Genomic DNA, 13192 nt, shown 5'->3' with positions numbered 1-13192 from the left:
AAATCTAAGGCTCTTTTTTTGCTGTCTTTATGCCCTCACACTGCTTGTGCCAGATCTCAAAGTTGCATTCCTTCAGTGACCAGTAACTAACCATTTGCAATTTGAGCGTATATGCTTGACAGCCTCTGCTATCCTCCTGTGGTTGTATTTTCCCAAGTCCCCAGTACAGTATGTGTATACTGAATTTCTTTTCTCTTTCTATAGATCAGTGTTAGTAATAAAGGAGTATCATATATCAGAATTTGTAGCCTCTCTTTCCATTCTGTTATAATAATCTTTTGAGTAGAAGACTAGCATTTCCAATTTATGATCAGTCTTGTTAGGCTTTGAAGGCAGATTGTCCCTTTAATTCTTGTTTTTCTCCAAAAAATGTGAGGCAATATTATATTGATTCATAACTTATTTGTGCCTGACTTTCAAACAGTGCTCTCTGATGAATTCTTGAGGCATAGTAAACACTGAAAACTAGGGGGTAGATTAATGCCAGAATTCATTTATAAAACTGATTTTATTTTAAGCAGTTTAGAAAGTTGAGAAATTTTATGGTAATGAAATGATACAAATTTTGTGTTGCAATATTTTGACATACTTAAAATGGCAATGTTTTACGAAAAACTATATAAGGGTGTCCTGGTTTCAGCTGGGATAGTTAATTTTCTTCCTAGTGGCTGGTATAGTGCTGTGTTTTGGACTTAGTATGAGAATAATGTTGATAACACACTGGTGTTTTAGTTGTTGCTAAGTAGTGCTTACACTAGCCAAGGACTTTTCAGCTTCCCATGCTCTGCCAGGTGCACAAGAAGCTGGGAGGGGGCACAGCCAGGACAGCTGGTCCAAACTGGCCGCAGGGCTATTCCATACCATATGACGTCATGCTCACTATATAAACTGGGGGGAGTTGGCCAGGGGTAGCGATTGCTGCTCAGGGACTGGCTGGGCGTTGGTCAGCAGGTGGTGAGTGGTCGCATCACTTGTTTTTCCTGGGGTTTGTTCCTCTCTCTCTCTCTCTCTCGTTGTTTTCCTTTTCATTTATTATTATTATTATTATTATTATTATTATTATTATTATTATTATTATTATATTTCAATTATTTAACTGTTCTTATCTCAACCCACGAGTTTTCTTACTTTTACCCTTCCGATTCTCTCCCCCATCCCACCGGGGGGGGAGGGTGAGTGAGCTACTGTGTGGTGCTTGGTTGCTGACTGGTGTTAAACCATGACATCCCCTTATTCTACACCATCTACATCATGCCCTTTCCAATACATTCCAATTAATCACCACCACCTTTCCTGTCTTCTGGAATATACACACAGATATCATTCCCTTAGTCTGTGGGTAATCTCTCTAAAATATCCATTGAGTTCATTTAGTCCATGACTTTGGGCTCCATCTGTCATAACAGTCTTTCAGGGCAGGAGAGATGGTGTGTGGTGCTGGATTGTTGCATGCTGAAGCCAGTTCTGGTTCCATCACCATTGCACTTTGCTCGGTTTCATCAAAGTTCATTCTTCATTAATCTGGTGATTGTTACTGTAATACTGTTGATATGGCATGTAGCAACCATAGAAGTGATGACATGCAGTATTATACAGCAATTACCATCATGCAATTCAGTTCATTGGCTATTTTCACCCAAAATCAAATCCCCTTGAGGTACACATCAGACTTCCCCATCCTTTCACATCACCCACCAAGTGCACTCAGGTCCTTGAGCAAAAGCAATCCCATGAATGGGTTTTCCTTTGCCTGAGACAGGAATAACCCAGACTGCCTTCCCTAGCATATTTCTTATGTGCACTACAAGGGACTTTATCCCCCTCTACAGTATGTAGAAGTTTTGATTGGGCAGGGCCAGCTCGATTGACAGATCCCCTAGTGTTGACTAACCAGGTGGCTTTTGCTAAATGTGTATCCCAATGTTTGAACGTCCCACCACCCATTGCTCACAGTGTAGTCTTTAACGGTCCATTGTATCATTCAACTTTCCCAGGGGCTGGTGCATGATAGGGGATGCGATATACCCACTCAATGCCATGCTCTTTGGCCCAGCTGTCTATGAGGTTGTTTTGGAAATGAGTCCTGTTGTCTGACTCAATTCTTTCTGGGGTGCCATGTCACCATAGGACTTGCTTTTCAAGGCCCAGGATGGTGTTCTGGGTGGTGTCATGGGGCACAGGATATGTTTCCAGCCATCTGGTTGTTGCTTCCACCATTGCAAGCACATGGTGCTTGCTTTGGTGGGTTTGTGGGAGTGTGATATAATCGATCTGCCAGGCCTCCCCATATTTATATTTCAGCCATTGTCCTCCATACCAGAGAGGCTTTAACAGCTTGCCTTGTTTGATTGCAGCACATGTTTCGTATTCATGGATAACTTGTGCAATAGTGTCCATGGTCAAGTCCACCCCTCAATCACGAGCCCATCTATATGTTCCTTGGTTGCCTGGCATGTCACAGGCCCACTGAGCTATAAATAATTTACCTTTATGTTGCCAGTCCAGATCCACCTGAGCCACTTCAATCTTAGCAGCCTGATCCACCTGCTGGCTGTTTTGTTGTTCTTCAGTGGCCCAGGTCTTGGGTACGTGGGCATCTACATGACGTACTTTTACAACCAGGTTCTCTACCCGGGCAGCAATATCTTGCCACAATGCGGCAGCCCAGATGGGTTTGCCTCTGTGCTGCCAGTTGCTCTGCTTCCATTGCTGTAACCACCCCCACAGAGCATTTGCCACCATCCATGAGTCAGTATAGAGATAGAGCACTGGCCACTTTTCCTGTTCAGCAATGTCTAAAGCCAACTGGATGGTCTTTACTTCTGCAAACTGACTCGATCACCTTCAGCAGTTTCTGCAACTTGTCATATAGGGCTCCATACAAGCAGCTTTCCATCTCCGATGCTTTCCCACAATATGACAGGACCCATCAGTGAACAAGGCACGTTGCTTCTCATTTTCTGGCAGTTTATTATACAGTGGGGCCTCTTCAGCACGCGTCACCTCCTCCTCTGGCAATATTCCAAAATCTTTGCCTTCTGGCCAGTCCGTGATCACTTCCAAGATTCCTGGGTGACTGGGGTTTCCTATTCGAGCCCGTTGTGTGATCAGTGCAACCCACTTACTCCACGTAGCATCGGTTGCGTGATGTGTAGACGGGATTCTCCCTTTGAACGTCCAGCCCAGCACCGGCAGTCGGGGTGCCAGGAGGAGCTGTGCTTCAGTGCCAACCACTTCCGAAGGAGCTCAAACTCCTTCATATGCTGCCAATATCTCTTTCTCAGTTGGAGTATAGCGGGCCTCGGATCCTCTGTGTCCCCAACTCCAAAACCCTAGGGGTCGACCTCAAGTCTCCCCTGGTGCTTTCTGCCAGAGGCTCCAGGTAGGGCCATTCTCCCCAGCTGCGGTGTAGAGCACATTTTTTACATCTTGCCCTGCCCAGACTGGCCCAAGGGCTACTGCATGAACTATCTCCTGTTTAATTTGTTCAAAGGCTTGTCGTTGCTCAGGGCCCCATTTGAAATCGTTCTTCTTCCAGGTCACTTGATAGCAGGGACTTACGATCAGACTGTAATTTGGAATATGCATTCTCCAAAAACCCACAACACCTAAGAAAGCTTGTGTTTCCTTTTTGCTAGATGATGGAAACATAAGTGTTATTCTGTTGATATCATCCATTGGGACCTGATGACGTCCATGTTGCCATTCTGTTCCTAAAAACTGGATCTCCCGTGCAGGTCCCTTGACCTTACTTTGTTTTATGGCAAAACCAGCTTTTAGAAGGATTTGGACTATTTTCTTCCCTTTCTCAAAACCAACTTCTGCTGTATTGCCCCACTCAATGATGTCATCAATATATTGCAGGTGTTTTGGAGCCTCACCCTGTTCCAGTGCCATCTGGATCAGTCCATGGCAAATGGCAGGGCTGTGTTTCCACCCCTGGGGCAGTCAATTCCAGGTGTACTGGGTGCCCCTCCAAGTGAAAGCAAACTGTGGCCTCCACTCTGCTGCCAAACGGATTGAGAAAAACTCATTAGCAATATTAATTGTGGCATACCATTTGGCTGCCTTTGACTCCAATTCATATTGAAGTTCCAGCATGTCCGGCACGGCAGCACTCAGCGGCAACGTGACTTCATTCAGGCCATGACAGTCTACTGTTAGTCTCCACTCTCCATTAGACTTTTGCACTGCCCATATAGGACTGTTAAAGGGTGAGCGTGTCTTGCTGATCACTCCTTGGCTCTCCAGTCAATGAATCAGCTTACGGATGGGAATCAGGGAGTCTCTGTTGGTGATATTGCCGCCAGTGTACTGCTGTGAGAGCAGTCAGCACTTGTTGTTCTTTGACCGTCAGCAACCCCACAACAGAGGGGTCCTCCGAAAGACTGGGCAAGGTGGACAGCTGTTTAATTTCCTCCATCTCCAAGGCAGGTATACCAAAAGCCCACTGGTACCCTTTTGGATCCTTGAAATACCCTCTCCTGAGGGAGTCTATGCCAAGGATGCACGGAGCCTCTGGGCCAGTCACAATGGGGTGCTTTTGCCACTCATTCCCAGTTAAACTCACTTCGGCCTCCGATACAGTTACCTTGTTGGGATCCCCCAGTCACTCCAGAAATACAGATGGGTTCTGCCCCTATATAGCTTGATGGCATTAGGGTACGCTGTGCACCGGTGTCCACTAGAGCCTTATACTCCTGTGGATCTGATGTGCCAGGCCATCGAATCCATACAGTCCAGTAAACCTAGCTGTTTCTTTCCTCCACCTGGCTGGAGGCAGGGCCCCTGTAGTCCTGGTCATAGTATTTGTTATCCACTTCTTGTAAATACGATTCAGGAGTTCCTTCATTAAAATCAGGAGTAAGATCAGCCCTTCTACTCTGCCTGGGGAACTGCCCACTGGAAACTGGAGCTGCAATTTTCCTGGAAGAACCCCCTTGTGTGATTGTTTCTCCTTGCCGCTCACATACCTGCGCCTCTAGGGTCGAGGCAGATTTTCCATCCCACTTCCTCATGTCCTCTCCGTGGTCACGTAGGTAAAACCACAGGGTGGCCCGTGGTGTGTACCCTCTATATCCCCTCTCTTGAGCAGAAGAACGCTTATTCCTAATATCCGAGATACTGGGCCATGCAGGTGAAGAGTAGGACCTATCCTCTTCAAGTTGCTGGACCTTCTGGGGCAGTTTCTCCACAGCTGAGACAAGGGAGGAAGAGAGACTTTGTATTGCTGAAGTTGGCTAGCCACTTCATCCACTGTTGGTGCCTTTTCATCTTTCCAGGTCAGTATTGCCAATGAGTTGGCATACGACACTGGTGCGCTCCATACAAAATTCCACCACATGGGTCGTGTGCACTGGACTTCATCTGGATCTTTGGATAACTGCTCATTGTCCAGGTCACTGTAAATCACCTCCAGCATGGCTAATTCCCTCAGGTACTGTATACCTTTCTCCATGGTGGTCCGTTTCCCGGGGAGACATATAACATCTTCCTTGAAGGGATATTTTTCCTTCTTACCTGACAGTAGTCGCCTCCAGAGGCTGAGGGCTTGTGCCCCTTTTCCAATCACTTTGTCAGTGCCCCCTTCCCTAGAAAGGGATTCCAGCTGTTTGGCTTCCTTAATCTCTAATTCCAGGTTACTGGCCCCATTATCGCAGCATCGGAGCAGCCAGGTGACAATGTGCTTGCTTAGACAATGGCAGAAATCTTTTCGCATATCTCACAGCTCACTCAGGGATAGGGACTGGGTGGTTTCCTTCTCATTTATGAGTTCTTCCTCTTCCTCTCCTTGTGATGGCCCTGCTTTTTCATCTTCCCTTACTAAACGAGCTGACTTTCACTTCTAGGATTTCTTCTTGTGTATAGGGGTGACTGATACTGGCACGGGTTGGTTCTCTGGTTCAGCTGCAGTACCTGTTGGGGGGGTTGGAGTAGCCGCAGTGCCTGTCGCGGGGGTTGGAGTAACTACAGTACCAGTTGGGGGTTGGAGTAGCCACAGTGCCTGTTGTTTTGTCATCAGATCCAGAAACCTCCTTTTCTCCTTAAGGGTACTGAATAGTCTTAAACAGGGCTCGGTAGGCATGGGCAGGCCCCAGCACATTGCAGTGATTTGTGTCTCACTAGAATTGCCAGGGTGACAGCATACTTTTTCCAAATATCCTGCTAATTTTTTCAGGATTCTGCACTTGTTCAGGAGTGAAATTCCAAAATACTGGAGGTGCCCACCTTCCTAGGCATTTGCCCATGCTATCCCACACACCCTGCCGTTCATAACTCTCCAGCCTAGGGGCAGATTTCTGGATGATATTCTTAAATTGCTTATTAACTTTAGACAAAACCAAAACAATATTCCCAGGAAATACCAATAGAAGTATCTTAACTACCCAAGGATGTTCAAGATACTGAAAAGTTATTTCAGTGAAGGAGGAAACAGCACAGAAGAAGGTAGCAAAGGTGCCATTCTGTATTTCCTCCATGAAAATCCTATCAGAGGAAGAGGTATAATTGCAAATTGTCTCCATGAGGTGGTACCCAAAGTACAGTAATGGCTTCAGTGTTACCCAAAGTACAGTACAAAACTCAAACACCAGATTAAGGTCAAGGCCAGTGTTTTAGTAACACATCTCCCAGGCGAAGCATCACTAATCACTGCAGAGCACAGCAAACTGCAAAAACCAACACTGATCTTTAACATGTACAGCAAAAAAAAGAGCACGGTGCAGATCAGATAAACTAATATTGAGAACAGATGAATCAATATTGTGACCCGCAACTGTTAACAGATATAAATTCCTTAATAAGCTCTGGTTAATCTGTTATTATCTCAAACCCTTCGAGCCCCATGTTGGGCACCAAAAAGGACTGTTGTGGTTTAAGCCCAGTCAGCAACCAAGCACCATGCAGCCACTTGCTCACCCTCCTGCCCCCAGTGGGATGGGGAAGAGAATTGGAAGGGCAAAAGTAAGAAAACTTGTGGGTTGACATAAGAACAGTTAAATAATTGAAATAAAATAATAATAATAATAATAATAGTAATGAAAACAACAAGAGAGAAAGAGAGAGAGGAACAAACCCCAGGAAAAACAAGTGATGCAACTGCTCACCACCTGCCGACCAACGCCCAGCCAGTCCCCGAGCAGCGATCGCTGCCCCCCAGCCAACTCCCCCCAGTTTATATAGTCAGCATGACATCATATGGTATGGAATAGCCCTGCGGCCAGTTTGGACCAGCTCTCCTGGCTGTGCCCCTTCTCAGCTTCTTGTGCACCTGGCAGAGCATGGGAAGCTGAAAAGTCCTTGACTTAGTGTAAGCACTACTTAGCAACAACTAAAACACCAGTGTGTTATCAACATTATTCTCATACTAAATCCAAAACACAGCATTATACCAGCTACTAGGAAGAGAATTAACTCTATCTCAGCTGAAACCAGGACAAGAGGTAAAACATTCTGAGCTTTGGGATTTGACAAAGCTTGGAGGCATGAAAAATTTTCCAGGTAAGAAGTGTTTTCATGTGGTGAAACATCGAAATATAGTACATGCAGAATGCAGATATCTTTGGAAATCAATGAAATCACTAAATTATTTCTGTTTGCAGAAAGTGCACAGAGATTTATCTGTATAGTTAAACATGCCCTCTGGGGAGAAATACCTCATCACCTTCCTCAGGACAAATCTGTAATCTGTAGCTGTCATTTCCTGATAAGTGAGATGTAACCAGCTATGTCAGCAGAGAGCCAGCTCTCAAGGTCTAAACATAATATTCTTCGGGTTTTTCTACTTCATTAAGTAGTGTGGCACAATAGGAATACATTTCTAGATTAAAACGTTTGGTGCCGAGGGCTGAATACCCACAGAGTGTGTATTTTGGGGTTTTTACTTCAGATTGGTTATAGTCTGATCCTTTGGGCTGAATGACTACCACCAGTTGGAGAACATTTGAGTTTCAGCCAAAACGAAGCCTCTTTGGTTCTGAACAGCTTTGCAGTATGAACAGAGCAGTAAGCGGGGATCACTGGGAGATTCCCTACAAAATGGACTCCTAACCCAAATGCACGTCACAGAATCACAGAATGGTTGAGGTTGTTGGAAGGGACCTCTGAAGGTCATCTGGTCTAACCCTTCTGCTCAAGCAGGGCCACCTAGAGCCAGTTGCCCAGGACCGTGTCCAGACAGCTTTTGAGCATCCCCAAAGACTCTGCCACCTTGCTGGCCACCCTCACAGTGAAAAAGTGTTTCCTCATGTTCAGAGGGAACCTCCTGTGTTTCAGTTTTTGCCCATTGCCTCTGGTACTGTCACTGGGCACCTCTGAGAAGAGTCTGGCTCCATCTTCTTTGCACCTTCCCTTCAGCTATTTATACACATTGGTGAGATTCCCCCTGAGGCTTCTTTTCTGCAGGCTGAACAGTCCGAGCTCTCTCAGCCTTTCCTTATAGGAGAGATGCTCCAGTCACTTCATGATTTTAGTGGCCCTTCATTGGACTCTCTCCACTAAGTCCATGGTTCTCTTGTCCTGGGGAGCCCAGAACTCCAGGTGTGGCCTCACCAGTGCTGAGTAAAAGGGAAGAATCACCTCCCTTCACCCGCTGGCAACACTCTTCCTAATGCAGCTAAAGATAACATTATCCTCCTTTGCCAAATGTAGATTAAACCACTGACTTCCCATTCACTTCCTTTTGCCCTTCTTACTTGCATTCTCTGTTGTGGTACCTGCCTCTCATACATTTTCAGCGTGGCATTGCAGCCTCCCTTCTGCTTGACATCACCAAGCAAGGGACAGGGCTGACTGACAGATCTGCTCCAAGGGTCCTCTAGCAGCTGCAGTCAGGCGCCCAGTCTATTCAGTCTACATCAATCTTACGACCCATATACAAATGGATGCTTGCACAAGACCTTATATTGCCATGGGTCAGTCACTTGAGCAGATGTGCTTTCCCATCATTTGGCTGTAAGCGAAATAATTTTGTCAGGGTTTCCAGTAGACTTGAGAGCTCTGCAAAAGCTGGATGTGTTTTATGGGTTTATATAATCAGTAGGAACCTGTAATTTGTTTGGAAAGAGCAGCTGATAGCCTGTAAGTTGGCCATTTAAATTTTTCTAACCTGGATAACCCAAACCCTAGTGATAGTACTTTCAATAGTTTCATGATAAAGGATTTCTTACTGTGTGGGGGAAGGGAAGGAAAGATTTGGTAGGACCAAAGGAATAAAGAGAATTGTGATGGCTGTATGCAGTGAAAACAAGCAAAATGATTCATAATTAACCTCAGCAATAAATTATTTCAAACTGAGTAAACATTTTAGTCATGTATTATATATATATTGCATTAATTAAATGGTGGTCATTTCTAACAAATTGGCTTTACTTGTATCAGTACAGCACTGTGTGTTACTACTAGTTGTCTTTTTGCCACTGTCAAATGATTGTTACATACAGAAGTAGTTATGCGCTAAGTAAATCTGACAACGCTTTGCAGAAAGGCAGAAATCTATCTTCTTGTGCTTAATTGATTTGTCAGTGTTGCCAGAAGACCTAGGTTTAGATCAGATATGAATCATGGTATGTTTCATATCTGCTCATATCTGATGTTTCATATCATGTTTCAAGAACAACAAAAATTTTCAGTCTTCCTTTATAAAAGCTTTGAGTTTGAGCATCTTTAATTTGAAATATGGCATTTATAATTTTATTTGGATTTTTTTTTAGTGTAAGTAGCTTGTTTATATATACTCCTGACTGTTAATGAAGCATGGGGTTTAATGCTGTTTAAAAATAACTATTCCTTTAATCAAAATGGTATAGGATTCGATACTCTAATTTGAGTGAGTTTATATAAACTAAAATACAAGGCATATAATTTGTTCTTTATTTTTAATTTGTTGTATGCTCAATTCTTTAACATATTTATAGCTGTTTAATGTGACACATTTCTTCCAGATAGTTACTTCTGAAACTTGTTAACACTGATGCTGCAAGGAGAGAGGGAAATACTACTACTGCGTAAAATACCAAATATTACATTGACGTGTTGATGTAGAGTGTAGTAAATTACAAAATTCTCATTGTTCAGTAGCATTAAACTACTGGAAAATTAAAACAAAGTTTAGCAGTTTCTATATTCCCTCTCAAGTCCAATGTATTTTCTGCACATTTTGTGGCAAGGATTTTGTCTAAAATATTTACTTTGTAAAACTTGTGTTTTCTTTTTTTTCAGAGCACATTCAAATTTAAATCTGAGAGTGACATTCATCTGGCTGAGCACCATAAACAAGTGCTATATGATGGGAAACTTGCAAGTAGCATTGCTTTTACTTACAATGCGAAGGCTACTGATGCTCAGCTATGCCTTGAATCCTCACCAAAGGAAAATCCTTCAATTTTTGTACACTCCCCCCATGCTCTTATGCTTCAGGTTTGCACTACTAAATTGATGTTCTGTGGTTACTGTTAGCTCAACATCATTTGGATAATAAAAGGATTTGTGTGCTAGTGTACAAAGAGATCATTATTTTGTATTATTTCAGCTCTTAATTTACCTATCACTTGAACTGTTTTTTCTTTGCTCACTTTCTAGAGAAAAAATTATTTATTCATGAAGAAATACATACTTCATACCATAAGGCACAGTTTGCCATGATACTGAAGTTTTTCTCTTTAACGTTTGCCGTTAAGTATAGTGATTATAATTGGAACATAAGTGGTGAAACTAAGTTAAAATAAGTCTGATTTAGTTTGCACTCAATTCAGTTTAAAGTCTTCCCAAGTTATGTTTGTAACTGTCTTTTAAAACTGAGATTAACTGAGGTTTTTCCTTTTATTTATTTCTTTTATTTAGGATGTGAAAGCTATCGTAACCCACTCCATTCACAGCGCAATTCATTCCATTGGAGGGATTCAAGTTCTTTTTCCTCTCTTTGCCCAGTTAGACAATCGACAGCTGCACGACAGTCAGGTGGAAACAACAGTGTGGTAAGTTTCTTTCAAGCAAGATGAAAACTAAATTAAGCTAACAATATTTCCATTTTTGTTGTGGGAATGTTTGATTTGTTTTCTTTTGTAAATGCTGTGTCTTACATTTTACCCTTGTTTCTTTGAAAATAATATTATTTTTTAAAAGGTAGTTTACTGTAGAGATGTATAATTTGTATTAATCCCATGAGATTCCAGATGGAACTGGCATAAAATTGATTGGATTAAATAATAAATTCAAATCACTCTAGAGTCTTTAAGGATAGTTTTGTGACAGTTCTTGCAACTTCTAAAAGAAACCAATGTGCTTTTACTTGACAGTGCAATGTTGTTTACTTTCTCAAAGTCTGTGCCATTTGAATTCATATTTAATAACATTCAAAATTAACAAAAGATATCTCCTTCCATATTAATACATGGTCAGAAAGTCACAGAGCTATGAACAGTTATTTTGTGGCCATATTACAATTGCAACAGTGACTGGGGACACACCAAGAGAGTTTTAAACAGGGACACATGATACTATGGAACTAACACCTAGGTTGAAAAGCCTGCACAGAAATTAGATGAGTGCTTCCGTGTGTAGCCTGCAAAGGACTGCTTAGGAGTCTGTCGGTACCCACGCTGACTTGTTCAAAGCTAGCTCAGCTGTAGTTATTTTTGCAAAGGAGATGTCTTGCCACCTGCTTGTCAGGGCAGGCTCCTATTCTAGTGGTAACACAAGATGGCTAAACTTGTCAGAACAAAGTGTGTGGCCTAAACCTTTGGAAGTAACAAAACTGAAAAGGTAATGCTGAAGAACTGGTACAGTGTTTCCCTGTAGGATGGTATGTGACCAAAACCTGCTAGAAAGCAGTGTGTAGGGGCAGCATAAGCTGACTCTTGTATTTGAATAAATTTATAAAATAGGTGCATAGTTCAGAGTACATGGCTTATTTTCCTGGTTAGAATGCTCTGCTATTAATTATTCTGGATATTTCCTATTGCATTAGATAGTTCAGTAATAAATTAGTTAACTGAAAACTAATTAAATAATGCTAAAATTGCTGACAATTTTGAAAATATTAACTGAAAGTGATACATTGGTATAATTCCTTCTGAAAGATCACTTATCTCAATCTAATTTAAGAAATTAATCAATTTGGTGAAGTTTTGTCAGTCATCTGTTTTCCTCTTTGCTAACTTAAATATATGTACCTAAGATGGCTGCTCATTTTTATTTGTTTCTGTAGTGTGAAAAGTTAATGTATTTCATGACAATATTTTAGTACGTTAGAATTAATATCACAGCTTAAAAATAATGAATTCTACTTCCAAGCAGTATAGTGGTGCAAATTATTTCATTCAGCGTTAAAGACAGAAAAGCTGGTTGTGTATTGGCTCATGTGGGATATTTACTTTTTTGTAGTCTGTTTTCCAGTATGTACTTTGCATTGAAGTATTGTGAAGTAAGGGGAATAGAAAACACAATGCTTGCTTTGATATAAATTTGGAAAAAAAAATTCCCTGTATGTTTTGTATTTACTGGCACAGGAGGAGGCAAAAATTCCAACTATTCCAATTTAAGGAAGATTATGTGTGTATGTGCCCATACATATGAATAAAATATATGTTAAATTCATTAATGAGCTGAATCTGTAATAAATGATAAAGCAGTAACTAGGTCTGTTTAAAAATGGAGAGCTAATATAATGTAAGTTTTATAAGTCGAGATAAAGACTAATTCTTCCCCAAGTGTGTGGTCTTTCCAAGTGAGTGAGAACATTCATAAAGTTCAATTTAAAATGTACAGAACATTTCTGGAGTTAGTTGAACTGTAAGTAGGAAAAAAAAGTTGTTCTTGAATAAATCAATGCATTTCTTCTATAATTAGATTATATTCTAAAAAGAGATCTGTAATTCATTATGCTATATGATTGTACAAATGCATAATACAAGATGTGACCCTAACTCAAGAACATATTCCAAAGATTTTAAGCAAATGGCTGCTTGATGAGATGTAACTTAAATGTTGAATCACCATGGGTTTGGTGTATGTGCATTATTTTCTTATATTTAATTTAATAGGATGTAGATATTGAGAAAAATAATAGTTTAAGTGAACAAGGAAGTAGGCAAATAAAGGAATAAAAGATTTCTGGGGGCAAAGAAAGGAGATAATAGGGAACGGGGGCTAAACCTGAAGAACAGGGCTACGTTTAAGATTCTTTTGTGGAGTC

General features: G+C 41.7%; 1 protein-coding gene across 1 annotated transcript in view; it reads left to right on the top strand.

Annotated features, from left to right (window-relative positions):
- Positions 1-13192, top strand: part of NBEA (neurobeachin) — a 235388-nt gene that overhangs the window by 41613 nt on the left and 180583 nt on the right. The window contains exons 8-9 of the mRNA XM_075498349.1: positions 10219-10416; positions 10840-10973. Of these exons, the coding sequence (XP_075354464.1) occupies positions 10219-10416; positions 10840-10973 (332 nt within the window). The remainder of the gene's footprint in view (positions 1-10218; positions 10417-10839; positions 10974-13192) is intronic.

The sequence above is a fragment of the Mycteria americana genome, chromosome 1 (genome assembly GCF_035582795.1).
Source record: "Mycteria americana isolate JAX WOST 10 ecotype Jacksonville Zoo and Gardens chromosome 1, USCA_MyAme_1.0, whole genome shotgun sequence".
Lineage (NCBI taxonomy): Eukaryota > Metazoa > Chordata > Aves > Ciconiiformes > Ciconiidae > Mycteria > Mycteria americana.
This window is presented reverse-complemented; position numbering and strand designations above follow the sequence as displayed.